This window comes from Solanum stenotomum, chromosome 3 (genome assembly GCF_019186545.1).
Source record: "Solanum stenotomum isolate F172 chromosome 3, ASM1918654v1, whole genome shotgun sequence".
NCBI classification, from domain to species: domain Eukaryota; kingdom Viridiplantae; phylum Streptophyta; class Magnoliopsida; order Solanales; family Solanaceae; genus Solanum; species Solanum stenotomum.
The window spans coordinates 61,019,639-61,043,837 of NC_064284.1; the positions used below are offsets into that span (position 1 = coordinate 61,019,639).

Sequence of the window (24,199 nt, forward strand, 5' to 3'; positions counted from 1 at the left end):
TTTTGGGAGGGTTTTTCCGTCATAAGTTGAAACTCCGTGCCATATCAATTTTGACATCACATAAATGTTTAAATGGACAAGATGCACATCCTTATCTATTTTTTTTCCTTTATGAATCTAATCCCTCTATTAAACTACAATCAATATGGCCATAGTAAATCTCTTTTAAATGTCGCAAGTATTTAAGTAGTTTTCTTGCTTAGGTGGTAGTATCCTTTCGAAAGGGTCGTTACAATTTGCCTTAGCTCCACAGATACACACACAATTGCACTGACTTAAAACACACAAATTGTTCAATTCTTCCTAAAGTTTCTTCATGCGAGTGTAGTATGTAATGATATCGAGAATATGTTGACTGAGATCATTGATTTCCTTCTGAGTTTGGTATAATTTTGCTCCATTTGTCTGACCGTAACGATCCTCCAGTTCCTTCCACAGCTCCAATGCATCACTGACATACTCGACACTATCTACAATGTCTCGACTTAGAGAATTGAGAATCCAGGACGTAACCATATCATCGCATCTCACCCATTGTCAATAAGTGGAATGAGTCGCGTCTGGTCTTTTACATTCGCCATTGATGAAAACTAGCTTGTTCTTCACTGATAAGGATCGAAGCACACTACGACGCCAGGAATGAAAACCAATGCCATCAAAAGGAACGGGCACAAGTACTGCACCAGGACTATCTGAGGGATGAATGTAGAAAGGACTTCATGTCTCACCTCCAGATGAAGTAGAATTGCTTGCTGAAGCAGTGCTCGCAGATATGAGTTCCACCATTTTTTATCAGAAATAAAAGAAAATCGAAGAGAATTAGGGAAAAGAAATAATCTCGTAAGGTAATCAAAGATGAAGAGGAAGAGGAAGAACAAATCGTCCTTGCTCTAATAACATATTAAGATGAGAGACATGGGAGGTTGAAATCCTCCATTAGAGATGAGAACACGGAGCTCAATTGAGAGAAGAAGAGCGAAAATCTGCATATTAACTCGTTGCTTACAATGGTAGCTCACAAATGTATTTATACAACTAAGTAAGAAAATATCTAAATCCTAACTAACTTGAAGAGAAAAGAATAACTGCCACATGATTGACAGTTGTGTACAACTAACTCTAACAAACTCAATGTAATTAATATGTCATGTACACTAATTTAAGTTACTTAATCTCAATATATCCCTATTTTGATGATGAATTTGGTGCCTTCTATGGCACAAGCTTTTGCTTTGTTGATACAAGAGGAAAAACAGAGGGAATTCACCAAAACAACCTTTTTTTTTTGCCTTATATGCCCAATGGCCAGACAGTCTAGATTACCTTTTCCATCTAAGTCTAACAATAGTACCAGTATTTTTGAATTACTACATGTTGACTCTGGGGCCCTTACCAAATAGCAACTCATGACAATTTTAAGTATTTTATCACCTTGGTTGATGACTTCAGCAAATCAACTTGGACACATCTTCTTAGCAGTAAAAGCAATGCCCTACATATCATCAAAGCTTTTATCCTCATGGTTGAAAACCAGTTCAAAACCACCATTAAAAAAATTAGATCAGACAATGGGCTGGAGTTCACTAATAATGAATCCATTATGTTTTTCCAGAACAAGGGAATTATCCACCAAAAATCATGTCCTTATACACCCCAACAAAATGGGGTAGTGGAAACAAAGCACAAATACATTCTTGAAATAGCCAGGGCTCTCATTTTCCAATCCAAACTTCCAGTAAAGTATTGGGGTGAGTGTATACTCCTCTACATATCTCATCAATAGACTTCCCTCTTCCCCTCTCCACAATAAGTGCCCTTATGAGATTTTATATCAACAAAAGCCTTTATACTCACATCTAAAGAGTTTTGGGTGCCTTTGTTACCCCACCATTCCAAAAACCCACAGAACCAAATTTGAACCAAAGGCCATGCCGAATGTATTTGTTGGATATCCTTATGCCACAAAGGGTTACAAAGTTTTGAATTTGACCACTCAAAAAATCCATGTCTCAAGGGATATTATTTTTCATGAAACCATTTTTCCTTTTGCCATGTCTAAAGATAATACCCATCTCCCATCTTTCCCTTTTCATTCTGTGACTCTAAATGATTATCCCTTGTCCTATAATGATAATTGTAATTCTTCTCCCTCTGAACAAAATGATCAGGACCAAATAGCTGATGATGTTGTCCTTGTTAATGCACCTACTACTGATAACACATCATGTCAACCTGTTCCTTCCACCTTAATTCAACATACTTCATATGTAGACACACTCTCTCTTCCCCTTAGAAAATCACAAAGAGTACACAAGATCCCTACCTATTTGTTTGATTATGTGCACACAATTCCCTCTCCAGCTACATCATCTACACCATCATCTTCATCCCTCAGTGCCCTGTTTTTCCTTAGGAACCATGTCCCACATGTTGCTCTAGCTCCTGACAGTCAGTCTTTTGTGATGAATGTTTCTCATGATTGTGAACCTAACTCATTTGAGGAAGCATCCATGGATCCTGCTTGGCAAAAAGCTATGACACAAGAATTTACTGCCTTACATGACAACAACACTTGGACTCTCACAACTCTACCAATTGGTAAGAAGTCAAGCACAAGGCTGATAGGAGCATAGAAAGGTATAAAGTTAGGTTGGTAGTGAAGGGATATACTCAACATCATGGTATAGACTATACAGAAACTTTTTCACCTGTTGTCAAGATGACAACCGTGAGGGCACTCATTGCCACTGTTGCAAAGAAACAGTGGAATATATATCAACTTGATGTTAACAATGCCTTTCTCCGTGAAGATCTACATGAAGAAGTATATATGGATGTACCACCAGGTCTAGTCACTCCTCACAAAGATGTAGTTTGTAGGCTTAACAAGTCATTATATGGTCTGAAATAGGCTAGTAGACAGTGGTATGAAAAACAAACTGCAACACTTCACACAAGAGGCTATGTTTATTCCCTCCATGATTACTCTTTGTTTTACAGGAAAAGGGTACTTCTACTGTGTTTCTAGGTGTTTAAGTTGATGACATCCTGCTCACAGGAATAGACATTGCTGAAATTAATGAGCTCAAGAGGTTCGTTGACAATCAGTTCAAGATCAAAGATCTTAGAAGACTGTAGTACCTCTTGGGTTTGGAAATTCTCTACAAAGATGATGGGATTCTGATTTCTCAAAGGAAATTTGTCTTGGACCTTCTTAAGGAATTCAAATGTGATCACATGACACCATTGTCTTCTCCCCTTGATCCAAATGTCAAACTAAATCACATGAAGGGAAAGCCATAGTTGATCCTACTTATTATAGAAAGCTAGTTGGCAAGTTGAATTTTCTTACAAATACTCGACTTGATCTTGCTTATAGTGTGCAACTTCTTAGTCAATACATGCAAGATCCTAGGGAACCTCATCTACATACTTCTTTTCACATGCTCAGGTATCTCAAGAAGGATCCCACTCTAGGTGTTTTTATGTCCTCATCTGCGAACTTTAGGGTACAGGCCTACTGTGACTCTGACTGGGCTGCATGCCCTGACTCAAGATGGTCGGTTAGTGGTTATATTGTGTTGTTGGGAGATAGCCCTGTTAGCTGGAAGTCCAAGAAACAAGAAACAATTTCCCTATCCTCAGCTGAAGCAGAGTACAGATCATTGAGAAAGGTTGTAGGTGAATTGACTTGGTTGCAAAGGTTATTTGAAGAACTGAATGTACCTCAGATTGGGCCATTCTCTGTGTACTGTGATAGCCAGACAGCCATTCACATTGCAAAGAATCCTGTATTCCATGAACGTATGAAACACATTGAAGTTGATTGCCATTTTGTGAGGACTAAACTGCAAGAGGGACTCATTACCTTGCACCACATTGACACTAATGCTCAGTTAGCTGACATGCTTACCAAAACCCTCACTGGCATCAAGCATTCTGCTCTCTTAGACAAGTTGGTTTCAATTACTTCTCCTCCAACTTGAGGGGGGTATTGAGATTAACTTAAATTAGTGTACATGACATATTAATTACATTGAGTTTGTTAGAGTTAGTTGTACACAACTGTCAATTATGTGGCAGTTATTCTTTTCTCATCAAGTTAGTTAGGATTTAGATATTTTCTTACTTAACTGTATAAATACATTTGTGAGCTACCACTATAAGCAACTAGTTAATATACAAATTTTCGCTCTTCTTCTCTCAATTGAGCTCTGTGTTCTCATCTCCAATGGAGGTTTTCATCCTCCCAAGTCTCTCATCTTAACAGTTTGGCATTAAAAAGCTTGACAAATGTCAGTGAGTTTTTTGTAGTCTCATGTATAAATTGGTTCAATACAATATTCATTCAATAAGTCATATAAGTGCAGTGCCCATACAAAATATACAAAGTTACCCTCTATATACATGAGCATATGTGACTAGATAAATTAATAATATGCGGGAATATGATGTTAATGAAATAATATTACATTTAATCTTTTTTATATAATTATGTTTACCTAATAAAGTTTTTGTCACTTTATTTGTTTGTTTAATGTCAAAAATTAATTTGTAGAAAAAAAGGAAATAGAATATATTTGTATGGTTAGAAATCAAATATCCAAATCAAACAATACTAAAATTAGTCAATAACCACCAAACTGGTAAATATCTATAATGAAATCAAGAATCGATAATAAGAATATAGAGAAATTTTTTAACATTTTGAATTTTAGGGTAAAAACCCTAGTTTTGATCTTGCTAACTGATATTGTAGATATTAGACGTAAGGAAGAACTTAATCTCTCACTATGAAAGCATTACACACCTTAGTGATAAAACTTGATGAAGAACCTTGGAAGATGAACCCTAGCTCTGGTGTTTCTTGAAGTTCTTGAGAGTATAAAATTTTTGAGAATGAGAGGATTTAATAATGAAAAATTTATTTCCTATACATTTATGGCTATTTAGATAATTCCCCAAAGATTTTAGGACAAAATACCCTCAAAGAAAACAAAAATCGGTGAAATTTGGCCGTCTGACGTCGTCAAGGTAATAGACCGTCGCTTGGGTGATAGACCGTCGCTCGGGTGACAGACCGTCACTCAGGCCATCAGAACTGGCCAAAATGACCCTACTGGTCGTGTGTGATGCCCAAGTGTTATGGGCAATCGCACTTGTGACAGACCATCACTCACGTCGTCACTGAGTGTCAGTTTGAAGCATCCTGGTAAATTAATCATAACACTTTATTCCGAACTTGGTTTGAAAAATGCTCGGTGGTGTTCGGAAAAAAAATCATAGACCTTTGATTTGATAGTTCATAGGTTACCTAACTCTTTATCTTCTAAGAGATATGATCATTTGGAGTTGACCCTTATATGAACTCAAGTAAAAACTTAGCCAATAGAAATACTTTAAACTAGACTTTGTAATTGAGGTTCATTATGACCCTAAACCACATACGATGCACTTCTCACACTTAGAAATAGACCTTGACATATATGAAGAAATAATTTATCGTTTGATCCAAGTTGATTTACTTACGACAATGGATTTGAATCCTTAGAGTAGAATTACAAGGTGTTACAGAGGCAAGTGAGAGAGTATTTAGGTGGCTAGGTTTTGCAATTTTCTAAACTATTGTTTCGTTGCCATCTAACTTTAATTATTTTATCTATCATAATCAATTACTTGCATTTACCTTTATGTAATTACTTAGTATAAATATTTGTTATGCTATTAATTCATAAAACTTAAGCTCAAAAAAAATCATGTACATGTTTGACCATAAATTTCAACTTTATTTGAAATTTATGAATTAGAGATAAAAATAAAATTACACTTAATTATACTTTTCCTAAAAATAAAGAGGAAAAGAGCATTGAATGAAATTTATTTATTTATTTAAAAAGAGTGGTCCCTTTAAAAAAAAATTCCACAATATTGGTTCATCCGCCCTTAGTTTCCTATAAATTGAGACACCATTTCATCACTAGCTTTTCATCTTCACTTCAACTTTTCTTTTCTCTCAAAATTTCCTACTATGAAGAAGGGTAGTTCCATTTTCGCGATATATTTTATCGCGATACTCGTTATTTTACTTGGGGAATTATTAGTGGTAGAATCAGTAACGTGCAATGTTATGGAGCTGGTTCCGTGTTCCCCTGCCATTATTTCGGGGCAACCACCGTCGGAGGTATGTTGTGCTAAGTTGAAAGAGCAAGTGCCTTGTCTTTGTGGATACTTCAACGATCCTACCTTGAAACCATATGTTGGCTCTCCTAATGCCCAAAAAGTTTTTCAAACATGTGGAGTACCCATTCCCAAATGTTGAAATTGTAACAAGAAATGGTTATTAAAGGGAGTGAAAAATAAATATATTGTAGAATGATTGAAATGTTGTTATTTTATAAGTCTTTATTGATACTTCATACCTAAAATATAAATAATTCTAATTAGTGCTTTTTATTAATTAATCTTTCTTGCATATTTACTTGGTTCCAAATAACTGTCTAGATTTATATATAACGTTGGCCTTTCAATTTTTATTTTTTTCATAGGAATAATACTTGTGTAGTAGATTTTAACAAGGGACTAATAAACGTCTATAGGCTTTTTTTGTGTGTGAGATAGGGGTGTGAAAAACCAAATCGATAGATAAATTGAACCGAAAGTTATTATTGGTTTATTGTTATTGGGTTATTGGGTTAACATATTTTAATGGTTTTATAAAAAAAAATTGGATTATTGGTTCGGTATTGGTTTTTCATATTGGGTTATTGGGTAAACCGATAACCCATTAAGACTAGTAATTTATTACTTTTACTTGTACATAAATATTATATAATAATTTCAATTCATTACTAGTTACTATATTTATCATTTAGCCTTCAATTCACACTTCACAGTGACTTTGAGTTTACAACTTCACATTATACAAAACGTCAAAATCTAAAGTAAGAACCCTATTCCTCTTAATTTCACTTTGTGTTACACTTATATAGTTCTTTTCATGTTTGTTATTATTGTTTCTATTTTATGAGCATTTGTAAAGTTACATTATGGTGTTGTCGCATTAAATTTTTATAAGTACTTCCTTCTGTTCTCTGTCATCGTTGATCTCCTGTAGCCATGGCTCCAAATCTCGATCAGGAAAATGCACCACCAGTTCAAGTTCAGGATCTACCAGTTCTATCCACCAATGCTTTCTACATGCATCCATCTGAGAATGCTGGATCTTCGATCGTTCCAGTTCTCTTTGATGGATCAGGTTATCGCTCTTGGAGACGAGGAGTTCTCAGAGCATTATCAGTGAAGAATAAGACAGGATTTATCAATGGAAAAATCGTAAAACCAGATCTAGATTCAGGAAATTTCGCCCAGTGGGAACGATGTGATGATATGGTCACTTCGTGGCTTCTCAATTCACTCTCAAAGGATCTCGATGATAGCTTGCAATATGTTAACAATGCAAAGGAGTTGTGGGATGAGTTAACCGATAAGTACGATCAAACAAATGGAGCAAAGTTGTATCAATTGCAACGCGAAATAGCGGAATTAACTCAGGAGAACCTTGATGTTACTGGTTACTATACCAAAATGAGGAGACTATGGGAGGAACTTACTACTTTGGACACTAGTTGCCAATGCACATGTTCGTGGTGGAAAAACAAAGATGTACAAAGCTGAGCAGGATAGACAACTCATTCATTTCCTTATGGAGTTGAATGAAGTATACACAGTCATTCGAGGCAGCATCCTGATGATGAATCCCTTACTCTTAGTACAAGAGGAAAAGCAGAGGGAAGTCAAACCTCATGGTAAGTTCAACCTGGAATCCACCTCCTTACATGTGAATGTTGCTAGTACTAGTACAAATTTAAAGACAAATTATGCTCCATCTAAAAGCAATTAGAGAAGTAACAGTGGTAGCAGCAGTGGCGGAAATTGGGGGAATAACAGTGGAGGAAGCAGGCCTCCAAATAAGTCTCATTTGTTCTGTGATTACTGTAAGAAGTCTGGGCATACAAGAGAAAAGTGCTTCAGACTCCATGGTTTTCCTGAAGATTTTAAGTTCACCAAAGGTAAGAATGTTGTAGGAACAGCAGCTGCTGCATACAAAGGAAAAGGTCATGAAGGAAGTGAAGATAGATATAATGAGAAGAAAACTCCAGTTTTAACTAAGCAGCATCTTGAGCAGCTGGTGAGTCTATTGGAAAATATTCAGGTCCAAAGAGAAAACAACAATGCAAACACAGCTAGAGATGCTGCAAACAACATTTTTTGTGGAGCTGCAAACTTTGTAGGTATTCTAACATGTTCCTCTTCAATTACTGATGTTGGTACATTGTCATGTAAATGTTTTAATCCCTCCGTTGACTCCTGAATCATAGACTCTGGTGCCTCAAATCACATGACTTTCAACAAGAATTTGTTAACCAATATCAGACCATTACCTTACCCTTTCCTAGTAAATCTACCAAATGGCTATAGAGTAAAAGTGATAGAAATTGGTGATGTCTGTTTGAATCCTTCCTTAACCTTGTATAAAGTTCTGTTTACTCCAAGTTTTAAGTTCAACTTTATTTCAGTACATTGTTTAGTCTCTCATTTTAAAGGTGTCATTAGTTTCAATTCCTCTTCTTGTTTGATGCAGGGCCCTTCAATGAAGAGCCCTCTGGAGATTGGTAGAGCACAAAGTGGACTATATTTCTTATGCTTAAAGTGTCATACTGCTTGTTCCAGTCTTAATGATCAAGCAAATGGATCACATGATTTTTCATTGTCTATCATTTCCAAGAGTTTAAGTATTGCAACATGTAACTCTTGGTGTAGTAATTCTGGTTCTAATTCAACATCATGTAACTCTTTGTGTGATATTTTTGGCCTGTGTTGTAGTGAAAGAAATAAAGTTGCAGATCTTGTTTTTAATTCTCATTCTATTTCTACTTCTGCTCATCCTCCCACATCATGCATGTCGCATGGTAATAATGTTGATCTTTTATGTCACAACAGGCTAGGCCATGTACCCTTTATAAAGATGAAAGGAATCTCTTCTATTCCCATACCCTTTTCATACAAACAGCCCTTTGTATGTTCTATATGTCCCATGGCCAGACAAACAAAATCCCCATTCCCAACAAAGACCACTTCTTCTAGTAACAAACCTTTTGACCTCCTTCACCTAGACTTATGGGGACCTTACCATGAAACCACCCACAATGGTTACAAATATTTCCTGGCCATTGTAGATGATTTCAGTAGGTTAACCTGGACTCAACTCCTCACCTGCAAAAGCAACACACTCCAAATTATAAAGAATTTTGTCTCTCTTGTGGAGAACCAGTTTCAAACCACTGTTCAAACTATCAAAACTGACAATGGATCAGAATTCCTCAATACTGAAACAAATGTCTACCTTCAAAATAAAGGCATAATACACCAGAAAATATGTCCATATACACCACAACAAAATGGTGTGGTAGAAAGAAAGCATAAACATCTTCTAGAAGTTGCTAGAGCATTGTTGTATCAGTCCAAACTGCCTAACAAATATTGGGGAGAGTGTATCCTCATAGCAACTTATCTTATTAATAGACTTCCCAACTCAACATTCCATGACAAGACTCCATTTGAGAAATTATCTAATAAACAACCCTTGTATTCTCACCTAAGATCTTTTGGATGTCTTTGTTTTCCCACAATCACAACTCACAAAAGCAAGTTTGACCCAAGATCCACACCACACATCTTTGTGGGATATCCTTTTAACACAAGGGGGTACAAGGTTTTAAACTTGAGCACCAAAAGAATACATGTTTCCAGGGATGTGTTTTTTTGTGAAAATGTTTTTCCTTGTTCTATTTCTGAGCCAAACTCTAGTTTTTCCACAATATTATATCAGCTCACCACAAATTCAAACATGTTGAACTCTGTTAATAGTCCTTTTAACAAAGTTAATGTGTTGGATCATGATACCATTAATAATGTCACTGATACTGCCCTGCCATTACCACCAACTCCACTTCCTCACAATAATACCTCACCACATCCCTGTGATCCTGGTGTAACAGACTTACCAAACATCATTGCACATCAAGATCAACACCACAATCTTAGAAGATCTACAAGATCACATACCATCCCTGCCTACCTTAAAGAATATCAATACTCATTACCTTCATCTGAAGCTTCAACCTCATCATCATAACCATCTCATCACTTTACTCATCACACCTCCCTCACAAATTTTAGACCAGACAGTCAACATCTGGTTAACAATATTTCACATGACACTGAACCTTCTTCATATGAAGAAGCAGTGGCAGATCCTGCCTGGTAAGCAGCAATGACATCTGAATTTGAAGCTTTATATGCTAACAGTACTTGGGAGCTTGTTAAGTTACCTGTAGGGAAAAAAAAATAGGATGCAAATGGGTATACCAAATCAAACACAAAGTTGATGGTTCAATGGAAAGATACAAGGCCAGACTTGTGGTAAAAGGTTACACTCAACAGACATGTGTTGACTACAATGAAACATTTTCTCCAGTGGTGAAAATGACTACAATGAGGGCCCTATTTAGCATAGTTATGAAGAAGGGTTGGGAGATGTATCAGTTGGATGTCAACAATGCTTTCCTTCATGGAGATCTATCTGAAGAAGTTTACATGACCATACCTCAGGGACTGCTAGTAGATGATTCAGGCATGTGTTGCAAGCTCAAAAAGTCTCTATATGGTCTCAAACAAGCAAGTAGGTAATGGTATGATAAACTAGCTCAGGTCCTTTTCTCAAGAGGGTACACTCACTCAGACAGTGATTATTCCTTATTTTTCAGAAAGACTGGTACTTCCCTTGTATTTGTAGCTGTATATGTTGATGATATAGTGTTGACAGGAACTGATGTTGGTGAGATTAGTTCCCTGAGATGTTTTCTTCATGATAAATTCAAGATAAAAGATCTAGGGAAGCTCCATTATTTTCTGGGATTAGAGATCCTTTACAAAGAAACTGGAGTTTTGATTTCACAAACGAAATTTACTATTGATTTGTTGAAAGAGTTTGATTGTTCCTCATATAGACCAGTTATGTCTCCTCTTGAGTCTACAGTTAAACTAAAGGCCAATGATGGGGTACTACTGAAGGATCCTACACACTACAAAAAGCTAGTGGGAAAGCTGAACTTCTTGACACATACCAGGATAGATATAGCATTCAGTGTCCAGCATCTTAGCCAATTTCTTCAATATCCTAGGGAACCACATCTTCAAGCTGCATATCATGTTTTGAGGTATCTCAAGAGTGATCTTTGTCTAGGGATTTTCTTATCCAATGATAAGAATTATACTGTCACTGCCTACTGTGATTCAGATTGGGCTGCATGCCCTGATTCTAGAAGGTCAGTGAGTGAATACATTGTGTTGATGGGAGACAGTCCTACTTGTTGGAAATCTTAGAAGCAAACAATCATCTCTTTGTCCTCAACAGAAGTTGAATACAGAGATGTCCGGAAGGTAGTTGGAGAATTGGTGTGGCTGGAAAGATTGATAACTGAACTACATGTGCCATGTAATCTACCTATTCATGTGTTCTGTGACAGCCAGGCAACTGTTCATATTGCAAGAAATCCTGTATTTCATGATAGAAAATAGCATACCGAATTGGACTGTAATTTTGTTAGGGAAAAATTGCAGGAAAGTCTTATTGAACTTCACCATATACCAACTGAGGAACAGTTAGCTAATGTTATGACCAAGCCATTACCAAGCTCAAAGTATTCTATCATTTTGCACAAGTTGGTTGTGAGCTACTCACCTCCAACTTGAGAGGGGGTATTGAGATTGATTACATCTTAGTCCTTAATCTAATTAGTAATTATGTAACACCCCGAAAATTCTATGACTTAAGTTAGAGCCTCACCTTATGAATTATGACTTAAAATAGTCAAAATGATGCTTATAAACCTAAACTAATGTAATTGACTTATTTCGGAAGAGTAAAAGTCTAAACGTCAAGAAACGACCACGACGTCCGAAAACTAGAGAATAATGTGTTCTAGTGTGTCCTTAGGTTTTGGGCAGGTTTGGGAGTGTCGTATGATGGTATAATCTTGTAAAAAGGTTTAAATTAGGTAAGTTATGTTCATAGGGTCAAAACATCCTCGTAAGACCCCCCCAAGGACCCCTCTAGGGGTCCTTGAGGAAGACCCAAACATGGACCCAAAAGCTGTCAAACCTGCAGCAAACGACGAGACCAAGACTCACAGCCCGTAGACCGGTCAACGGACCGTAAGTCATGGCCGTGAGCCCATACTTAGTCGTGGGAGACTTGACGCCCCAAAAGGGAGCCTCAGTACCAAACGACGGATGACCAGCACGGTCCGTAACTTCACCTTCGGTCCGTAGGTGGAGGGGCATAAGTCCTGACAGTTTTTAAGTTTTTAGTTTTTAGTTTAGGGGTCTTAGTTTTAGTTAGTTATTTAATTAAGGGTTAAGGATGGTGGTTAGTTAAATAATTACCATTCTAAGCCTAACTATAAGACCATAACCCTAAGACTTTAACTCACACAACTAAACTCACAAGTCAAACTCATTCTTTCTCAAAAACTCTCTCAACTAAGAACCCTATTGAAGAAAAAGACCAAGGTTCATCTAGGGCAGAAAAGTTTCAATTTTTCCCCATCAGTTCTCAAGGAATTAACTAAGGTATGGTTATTGCTTATCACTCTTGGGATTCCTTTCCCCAAGAGGCCCCTTCAAGATGAATTTCAAAATCTCCAATCTCTAAGATTTCAATCAAAAAACATGGGTCTTCTTTCTAAAGTAAAATTTATGTTAAAATATGACTTTTATTGATGTTATATGAATAATTATGAATGAATTTATGTTGTATTTGTGGTTTCTTGAAGAATTCCCCATGAGACCTATGTTTCTCTTTCTTTTCCCAATTCTAACCCTAGTTTGTGTTGGATATTGATTGAAGGCTATGAATTGAAGGTGATGTTATATAATTCATGTTTGTATGATGATTCTACCCTAGGTTATGTATAATTTCTATGAAATTAGGGTTGAGTCTTTGAATGAAGCCTTGAAGGCTATGAAGGGAATACGTCAATTGATTATATTGATGTTGATGATGTTATTACTTCATGAATTACCTTGTATTATGTATTGGTTATGAATTGATTGGTGATTTAAGTATGAATGTACTAGGAAGGGCAAGAAGGTATAAAGGTTGGTTCTTCTTTGAACTCAAGTATGGAAAGTGAATTGCTTAGATTGTAATGATGCTATACCTAATGTGTTGTTGTGGTGTTGATAACCTAGTTTCCTCGTCCTTAACCCTCTACACTTGAATTAGCTATGAAATATGTATGTTATGGTATGATTGCTATATGATTGAAAGGTACTTCTCATGATTATAGTGTAATGTGAAGTGAAAGGGTTACTTACTAAGTGTTTCTAAAGTGAAAGGATTGTTGCTCACTTATGAACACATATGAGCTACTATGGTAAGATGTTTTCATAAAAGTCTAGTAAAGGCTTATGTGAACTTATGTGATGACTAAAGATGATTAAAAAAGGAAATTAGATGCTTAGCACCGAAAGGGCATGTAAATGAGATGGGGGTCTCACGTTTAGTAAGTCTGGCTCCCCACATGGGTTTCCTCACGTTTAGCAAGTCCGGATTACCCACAGTATGTGTTGTCTCATGAGATGGAAATCCCCACGTTTAGTAAGTTAGGATTTCTAGAAGCAATCTCGCTGACCCTTAACTATGTGCCCACATAGGACTCTAGCTTAGTGGATCCACCTAGATAGCTATGTACGAATGGTTACACCTTAGGCAAGTGTTAACCCTCTCTTTTCGGTGTGGGAGTAGAACATCGGATTCCATGTAGCTCTCATGGTCTATGTCGATTATGGCAATATCTCCCTAATGTTAAACTAAACGAAGGTATGAAGGGTGTGAACTCTTACTAGGGCTTTCTTAAGGGTTTCTTCATTGTGTAAGGGAGGGTATGAGACTTCTCTTGCACATTGCACTTGTGGGATCCTAAGAGATGGTTGTAGTAGTGTTCACTTATGATTATGATGATTATGACTTATGTATATTGAAGCTATGTTATGTATGATTATTATGAATATGGTAAGTTATGATGAAGTATGATCTTATGTATGTATGCTTGAAGAAGGTTGTTTAATGTGATACTTGGCTTTGAATAGGGTTATGGGATTCTATTCCTTGCATTGCACTAGTATTACTTGGGTTGTCTACATGTTGGGATGATATTATGTTGGTTTGGACTATGATACTTAATTTGTGTGCATATTGGATTTACTTGGCAAAAAGCATGTTTTGATTAAAATGTCCTTTTATGCATGTTTCAATGATTTTTATGCATAGTAGCTATATTTAGTACATGTGTTGTACTAACCCATTTTGTCTCCTTTTTCCCAAACATTTAGGTTCGGGCCGTTGAGGATTTAAGCTTACTTCTCAAGACACTTGGAGTTGCTTCCCTAAGTTGGTGAGTCCTCAAGTCCGAGGACAAGACCCTATGATCTAGCTTCTATGTTTAGTTCTTTGCTTATGTTGAAAGATAATGTTGTACTTTCCTATTTCTAGACTTCTTATTGATGTGAGGGCTAAGTCCCATTTTCGATACTTCTATGTCTAGATGGTACATTGTGACGAAGTTAGATTCTATTTTCATATATGAAGTGAAGTTGTACTTCCAAAGTAAAAGTTTTAAAATTTTTTGTGTTTTATTCGATGATGCATGGTATGATGAATGCTAAGGTCTTGTATAAGACCTCTTAGAGGTCGAATACGCCGGTAACAACTAGGGGGTGCTCTCGGGTCGTTACAAACTTGGTATCAGAGCATAAGGTTGAGAATAATGTAGGATCCATGTCACAAGATACCACGTTGAGTAGAGTCCAATTCATGGGTGTGAAACGTGTCATACTTATGAATGGGAGGCTACGAGATGCTTAGGAACTTTCGCTCTTTTGTTACTCCATAGTCGTGCCTAAGAGTCTTAACTCTATCTAGTCCTTCTCTTCTAATCCTTTTCTTGTGCGTATAGGCAATGAATACAAGAAGGAACAATGCAAGGAGGGCTGATGAGGAGAATGTGAATGAGGCGGTTCCCCCTCAAGTTCCTCAAAACCCTCAAGTTCCTATTGAAGAAGGGGTCATGTCTAATGTTGAGATAAGGTCGGCTATTCATAATTTGACTCTAGTGTTGGCCACTCAAGTTGCTAGGGATGCTTGGGTACAAGTGAACCCCAATGCTAGCACTACCGCTTTTAGGATAAGGGATTTCACAAGGATGAATCCCCCTACTTTCTTTGGCTCCAAGGTGGAAGAAGATCCACAAGGATTCATTGACGAAGTGTTTAAAGTTCTAGAGGCTATGGGTGTGTCTTCTCAAGAAAAGGCGGAGTTAGCCACCTATCAACTCAAAGATGTGGCACAAGTGTGGTATAAACAATGGAAGGAGGGGAGACCTATTAGAGAGGGTCCGATAAGTTGGGCTACATTCAAGATGGCATTTCTTGATAGGTTTTTCCCCTTGGAACTAAGGGAGAGGAAAATGCAAGAATTCATCAACCTTCGTCAAGGGGCACTACAAGAAAAAGCCTTATTTAAGACCAACATTTAGGGACGAGTGAATTATCACGTCTCTAAAAGTATATCTATTGAGACGAGATTATATTTCGGTCCTTATTTGTACATTTTATAGAGAAGGTATTAAATCTAGTCCTTAAAAAATTAATTCACTGGTCCCAAATTATATTGAGGGCCTAGAGCGGGAGAAAAGTTCCGCCATTTTTTATATTAAAATATTAAAAAAAATGAAATTTTCATTTTCAACAAAATTTTAAGCGCTAAAGTATACTGAAGCTAGCTAGGTAAACGAAAAGTCCATCGATCTGTTTTTTCTCAAAATACAGCGTCCCCTCGCCTAATGCCCTAGTTTGAGCTCTAATATCGCCATTGCAACTTATCAAGGTGATCACTTTGCCCTCTTCACGTTTTTTGCTTAATCTTGACGTTTCTTGACGTTTTTCTGCCCTAATCGCGTCTTTTTGCTTGTATTGTTGCTGCTCTGCTAAAAACAGGATTCCACCCAGCTTTGCTCAAAACAGAATTCTAGGTTGGTTCCTCTTCCGATCGAGTTGTTCTATATATATTATTGATGTCATTTTTTCATTGTTGTATTGAAGCTACTCTTTTTGTTCTTCCTGCTTAATCTTATATTGACGTTCCTCTATCCTAATCGTGTCTTTTTGCTTGTATCGTTGTTGCTCTGCTCAAAACAGAATTCCACCTTAGCTTTGCTCGAAACTGAGTTTCAGGTTTGTTCCTCTTCCGATCGAGTCACATCATATAATTCATATATCCACCTGCTCTGGAATAACGCCAGAGAAAAATAAGTATTTGGAATGACTGGTTTACTAATCACCTCTATAGCTGCACTTGCTTTAGTCTCAATCTGAACTATTAAAATTTCATCTGTACTCCCAACCAGCAAAACTAAATGGAGCATGATAATCACCAGGTTTGCTGATTATAGTCGTCAATCATTTGTTCAGTTAATCAATTATGTGGGATTCAACTGTATATGCATGTGAAAACGCAACATATATACTAAGACACATATAACCTGGTTTGATTCAACTGCATTGCATTTTGCTGTGCATTCCATCTCTTGGATATCTCCAAAAAACTGGCCAATCTAATTTCATTCAGGCTGTATATAGGCCATATTGAGAGTATTGTTCTATCAAGCAATCTAAATAATAACTATGGGTAACCCTTCATAAAAAAAGGGAGTAATAGCCTAGAAATTAAGGATGCAGATAATTTGGTAGCTAATCAACAATAACAACAGTCCTACCTTGCTTGCAATCAGTTTTCTTGAGATACAGAACCATTCTCACCAAGACAATTCTCTTACTAATGTCATTTTTTCATTGTTGTATTCAAGCTGCTCTTTTTGTTCTTCCTGCTTAATCTTGACATTCATCTCCCGATCGCGTCTTTTTGCTTGTGTCGTTGTTGCTCTGCTCAAAACAGAATTCCACCCAGTTTTGCTCGAAACAGAATTCCAGGTTTGTTCCTCTTCCAATCCAGTTGTTGTGTTTCTTCTATATGTTTTATTGAAGTCGTTTTTCATTGTTGTATTCAAGTTACTCTATTTGTTATTCCTCTTTTTTAACTCTTGTAATTGAAAAATAGCGCCACTATAATGGACAATCAAGTTCCATAGATAAAACTCCACAATGGTGACTCCTATTTCACCTGTCGTATATGCATATAACATATCATGAATAGCCCTATCAGGATTCAATTCATAGACAGAAATCTATGCCAAATGCAATAATTAAGGTATCCTCATATATGTACTTGTCTAGCTTAATATACATCTAAAATAGGGTGCTAAATATATTTTGCTGCAGAATAATGAAGTGTGCTATTATATAAGCGTGAAGCTTACGCTCCACCATAGCCTGTTCAAGCTTTAAATATCACTGAAACAGAACTAATTGAGTATATGTTTTTAACCTCGTTTCATAGGTCGTTGAACGTAAGATTTATTGGGATCTTCTGTTTTCAACTTTGGAGGCCAAATTTCTCCTTTCTTAACCTGCAATATAAGGTAATAACAGTCTTACCCTCTTTGTTCCTTTCATGAAATCTCTCCAACTGGACATCTGATGATAAATAGAAGAAATGTTTCAAAACTCAATGCAGTAACTCTAGATTTTTTAACATGTCGGATGTCTTAACTGTACAACTTCATATCATCAGGAAGATGAGGTTCAATACGGTTATCTTGTTTGTCACTCGGGATTGTGGTAGGATGGATATAATTCCTCAACCCTTAACAAGAAGCTTAACTTTGAGTCCTGAAAATGGAAAAAAATTTGGTATAGAGCACATCTTCGTTTAATGAGTCTTACACAACAGTTGTCTGAATTAGTCGGTGCCCTAAAACGGATACTGAACACGGAGTGGGAAACCAAAAAAAAAGATTATTATGTTCTAAAGAACCCAATCACCTGTGTTACTAGTTGTATCATTTGCTACAGGAAAAAAAAAAAGACACTATAGATTCAAAGAATAGTCTTCATAGTAAAAGTACAGTTACATATAATAGATGACATAAACCACTCAAGTTCATAGGCGATTGTCAACAGATTCATGTTCCAGAAATAAAGAGAGTCATTTTCTCGGCTGCTGTAGCATCATGTCTTAGGTTCTTAGCTAAGAGATGAGCTACCCATGACCCTACATAGAGCCAAAACCACTGTACGCAGTTGCATGACTAATAAATCGAGTATGATAGGATTTTATATTAATCCTATCATACTATGCGCAACTGCATGACTGAAATATATATATGAATTTAAATTTAACTCTCAAACTTAAATAAACATTCACCTGTATTATGAGTTTTGACTTATAACCAATGTAGCATATAGTTGGAATTACAAGTTTTCTTGATTCTTTCTTTATGTATTAGTTTGAGGATGCGATTAAGTAATTCTTAACTTTAAGATAAGTTAGTTATGAGCCAAGACTTTTTAATCACAAGCGACTACCAATAAGAATTTTTTTAATCACAAGAGACTATTTCGTGTAAGTACAAAGCTACAGAAGATTACATGTTTTAAGATAAATAATCTTTTATGTTTGTTAGTGCAATTTGATTATTTTTTTGTTAAAAAATGTATTTATTCATTTTTGGAATCCAAAATTCACATGTGAGTTGAGTGAGCTGTACAATAAGCCTCTCTGTCAAATAATTAGATACTCCATTTGATCTTATCTTAAGATGAGTTAAATGGAACAACATGAATAATACTTTTAGACAAACAGTATACGTTTTAACCAGTGGTGTATCAATCATAACACACATTTCTGTTTTGTGCATCTAATTATAACAAGTTGTATGGATCTTAGTATTTTTTTTTTATCCTTTATCTTTTTTAATCTAACCTTTATGTACTTTTCAAGGTTATGGCTCCGAGTAAGAAATGGATGGAACTAGTTGACCATCGACTCGATGAAACCTATTTAGTAGGTGTGCAAAAGTTTTTGGATTATGCTTTTCAGAAAACAGGAGAAGAATATGAAATACGATGTCCATGTGTCAAATGTTACAATACAACTTTAGGAATTCGTAAAACAGTTGAGACACATTTGCAAGTATATGGAATAATTAAGAATTATACTTTTTGGTATCACCATGGAGAACGTTTCGGTAAGCCATTGTCAGAATCTGAATATGAATTTGAATTTGAATCTGAAGATGGTGATGAAGTAGAAGAATGTGAGAGTGAGGATGAAGTAGAAGAACTATTGAGAGATTTATATCCTAATCTTGATGGAGGAACTACACACACTGATGGTGACGATTTACTTGAGGAGGAACCAAATGTTGAAGCAAAAAGATTTTATAGCCTATTGAAGGATTTTGAGCAACCACTATATCAAAATTCCAAAGCTTCAAAGCTTTCCTCTTTGATTAAATTGCTTCACATCAAAAGTATGGGTCGTTGGAGTAATGCGTCATTTACAATGTTATTGAAAATGTTGAAAGAGGAGTTGTTGCCGGATGGCACCAATTTGCCAAACTCATATTATGAGGCAAAGAAGATAATTAAAGAACTCGGCCTTTCTTACAACAAGATTGATGCTTGTACTAATGATTGCATGTTATACTGGAAGGAGGATAGCCAACTCGATTCTTGCAAAGTTTGTGGGGCGTCTAGATAGAAGATAGCTACACATAGCAGGGAAACAAGGAATAAAAAAGGGAAAAAGATAACATCAAAGAGCTTACGCTATTTTCCTTTAAAGCCTAGACTTCAGAGGTTGTTTATGTCTACAAAGACATCTACTCTTATGACATGGCATAAGGTTAAAAGAGTTGATGATGGAATAATGAGGCACCCAGCTGATTCAATGGCATGGAAGTCATTTGATGAACTTTATCCTTCATTTGCGGCCGAGCCTCGAAATGTTCGACTTGGACTTGCTAGTGATGGATTTCAGCCATTCCGAAATTCAAAAACCTCACATAGCATTTGGCCTGTGGTCCTTATTCCTTATAATTTACCACCTTGGTTGTGCATGAAACAAGAAAATTTTATTTTGTCAATGCTTATTCCTGGTCCAAATGGCCCAGGAGATGCAATTGATACATATCTTCAGCCTTTAATAGAGGAATTGAAAGAATTGTGGGAAGTTGGTATTGAGACCTATGATGCGGCAGCTAGAAAGAATTTTAAGTTGTATGCTTCTTTGTTGTGGACTATCAATGACTTTCCAGCATATGGAAATTTATCTGGATGGAGTACAAAAGGAAAATTGGCATGTCCATGTTGCAATAAAAATACTTCATCAACTCGATTAACTAATGGTAAGAAACAGTGTTATATGGGTCATCGACGTTATCTTCCTCATAATCACAAATGGAGGAATGACAAGAAGTCATTTGATGGTACAGAGGAGAGAAGACCCTCACCACACATGCGTTCTGGTATTGAGATACTTAATCAAGTGCAGGATCTTGAAGGGCAACAATTATCAAAGGATCCAAAGAAAAGGAAGAAGATATCACATGAAAATCGAAATGATAATTGGAACAAAAAAAGTATCTTTTTTGAACTTCCATATTGGAAGAGTCTGTTGTTGCGACATAATTTGGATGTTATGCATATTGAAAAAAATATATGTGATAATATTATGGGGACAATCATGAATGTCAAAGGAAAGACCAAGGACACAATTAAAACTCGGTTAGATTTGCAAGAAATGAACATTAGGCCAGAATTGCACCCTATCCAAAAGGGGGAGAAAATTGAAGTTCCAACTGCATGTTACACATTGTCTCCAGAAGAGAAGCACAAGTTATGCCTTTTCCTAAAAAATCTAAAGGTTCCTGATGGATTTTCATCTAATATTTCTCAATGTGTGAACCTGAAAGATCACAAGATATCTGGGTTGAAAAGTCATGATTGTCATGTTCTTCTTCAACATTTACTCCCTCTTGCACTTCGTGGTATGTTGTCCAAAGAAGTATGTGAACCTCTTATTGAGTTATCTTTATTTTTTAGTGTTCTTGGATCAAAGGAGTTGAGAATTGATAACTTGGAACATATTGAAGCTCAAATTCCCATTACACTTTGCAAGTTAGAAAAGGTCTTCCCTCCTTCATTTTTTGATGTCATGGTTCACTTACCTATTCATTTAGCTACTGAAGCTAAGATTGCTGGACCGATTCATTATCGATGGATGTATCCTGTGGAACGATGGCTATATTTTCTAAAATCTTTCATTGGTAATAGGGCGTGTCCTGAAGGTTGTATTGCAGAGGGTTACATTGCAAATGAATGTATGACCTTATGCTCAAGGTATCTGCATAGAATTGACACAAAATTTAATCGGCCTGAACGAAATTATGATGGAGGTTTAAAGCAATCTAATGGAGGTTTATCACTATTTTGTCAACCTGGAAGAACTTTAGGAGCTAAAACTCCATTTGAGCTTGAAGCAGATGAATTAGAACAAGCACACATATACATACTGAAGAATTGTGATGAAGTCTTACCATATCTCGAGTATGGAGAGTTCTTTCAAGTCTTCACATTATTATTTCCATATTATTATTTCATTTTATATGAAATTTATGGTTCACTTCAATTTTGTAGAGAGTTTGCACAAACTCATGAGAATGCTCACCACTTGTCTGATGTAGAATGGAATCGACAATTTATTGAATGGTTTAAAGATAGGGTGAGTAATACATAAACATAAAATTTGATATTTTAATATTGTAATACTCATTCTAAAGTAATCATCCTAATCTTGATGATAGGTTGCACAATTGCATAAAGGAGATGCTAGTATTATCAGGGAAGATCTTCTCTCACTTTCACGCGGTCCTACCCGATATTCGACGCATTCTAATGGTTACATTGTAAATGGATATAGATTTCATGTAGAAGATTATGATAAAAAGTTAAGGACTCAAAATTGTGGTGTCGTTGTATTGGGTGAGAATGATAAAGATAGTGAGAACCTTGATTACTATGGAGTTTTAACAGATGTGATTGAGTTGCAATTTGTCATGGATAGAACAGTGATGTTATTTCGTTGTAATTGGTTTGATGTGTATGATGAAATAAAAGGAGTTACGAAAGATGAGTATGATTTCGTGAGTGTTAATCCGGATAGGTTCTTGAAAACAAATGAGCCATTTGTTTTAGCGGACCAAGCATCTCAAGTGTTTTATGCTAATGATAATTCCAATAAAGGTTGGCAAGTAGTGAGAAAGACTCAACCTCGTAATTCCTATGAGATTGTGGAACAAATGCATGATGATATTGTAGAGTTAGGAAGTCCTTCACAAAAGAAACATAAAAGAACTAATGAGGTGAAGTATATTTTTATGAATTAATATATTCACTGTTACACTTACGATGACATGATTTCTTTTATTCTTACATTGTCGTAAATATTTTCTTATTAATTTTTTATTTTTGGCTCTTTTTGCAAGTTCAAGATGAAACCATTGAAGACTGAAAATGAGGTTGACTCATCTATGAAGAGTACTATCAGATATACATTTGTCGCACCTGGTGCTATTGGAAAGGGCCGAGGACGAGGGCTTAAATCTTTGGCTGAGAGAAGAAATTTTCCAACTAAGTGTTTTGTTTCTCAATCTAGTGATCTGGTTAATCAATACATACAAGAAATTGAAACAAGTAAGAGTTTTGTTTCTCAATTCAGTGATCTGGTTATTTTTTCAATATAATGCTCAGTTTTTTTTTTTTGTCTTAAAATCTACTCTTCTCTTTGAGCCGCTGTTATTTTTTACAGCTTCTCGCTCGCAAAAAGAATATTCTAACGTATTGATAATATGATTTATTTTCTCCATGTTATGTAGGGAAGGGCCGAGGACAAGGACTTACAAACTCTACTTTGTTTACTAGTCAAGAAATGGCAACGATACCTAAGAACTCCATCGATCTTGAGAAAGAGAACAAGCAAACTAACCCTTCAGCCCATGCATCGACTAATATAGGTAAGCAATACACCCAAGAGGTCTAGACAAGTAACAATCTAATAATGCTCAAGCGAGTCGATAGTGAAAACCCAGCCCTTGTTATTTCTTACAGCTTCTCGCTCGCAAAAAGAATATTCTAAAGCATTGATAATATGATCGGTTTTCTCCATGTTGTGTAGGGAAGGGCAGAGGACAAGGACTTACAAACTCTACTTTGTTTACTAGTCAAGGAATGGCAACGAAACCTAAGAACTCCATCAATCTTGAGAAAGAGAACAAGGAAACTAACCCTTCAGCTCATGCATCGACTAATCTAGGTAAGCAATACACACAAGAAGTCTAGACAAGAATTTTGAAAATCTGCTGTGTTTTCAAACAAAAGTTCTAAGTTTGTCTGCAACCATTTTTTCTCTTCTTTGTATTACATTTTCAATTTCTCTATTACACTATGTTTTTTTTCTGTTTAACAATCTGATCTTCTCTGCAAGTACTTGTCAATTTTTTTCTGCTTCTTCCTCTCTGAAGCACTATGCTAAAGTATTGGTAACATGATTTGATTTCTCGAGGTTCTATAGGGAAGGGGCGAGGACAAGGACTTAAAAGCTCTACTTTTTCTACTAGTCAAGGAATGGGAATGAAACATAACAACTAGATGACTTCTGATTCTGAGGTGGGATGTATTAACAAGAGTGCTCTTTATGCTAATCAACACATCAAAACTCCTTCTAAAAGCACAAGAGCGAATTCGACCATGTCGTCTAGTCAAGAAATGCAAAGAATGGATAAAATGATTCTTGAGAATAAGGATATGCAAACTAATTCATTTCCTCCATCTATTGATCAGGTTATAGAACACTCTCAAATAACTGAAAAAGGTATGGTATTTACAATCCATATCTTATTAATTTCTAAAGCTGAATTCAATTGCTATAGTTTTACTAAATTATGCATTGTAGGTTCATCTAATCCTACAAAGGTAAGAAGAGTTCGAGGGAGCAACATGTGCAAAGAAGTTGCTTCACTTGAAAACGGAGAAAAGCTGAAAGTAACATTTCACAATAATTGAACTGTTGGAACAAATAGCAAATTGTTTTCGAGGCATTTGGGAAAAATTGTTCATG

General features: G+C 36.1%; 2 protein-coding genes across 2 annotated transcripts in view; both read left to right on the plus strand.

Moving 5' to 3' along the window:
• The window catches only part of LOC125860450 (GPI-anchored protein LLG1-like), a 140,806-nt gene that overhangs the window by 25,761 nt on the left and 90,846 nt on the right, over positions 1 to 24,199 (plus strand). The gene's annotated exons all lie outside the window — the stretch shown is intronic.
• LOC125859127 (uncharacterized) lies at positions 1,929 to 2,633 on the plus strand. Its single transcript, XM_049538846.1, has one exon. The coding sequence runs from the start codon at positions 1,929 to 1,931 to the stop codon at positions 2,631 to 2,633; it is 705 nt and encodes a 234-aa protein (XP_049394803.1).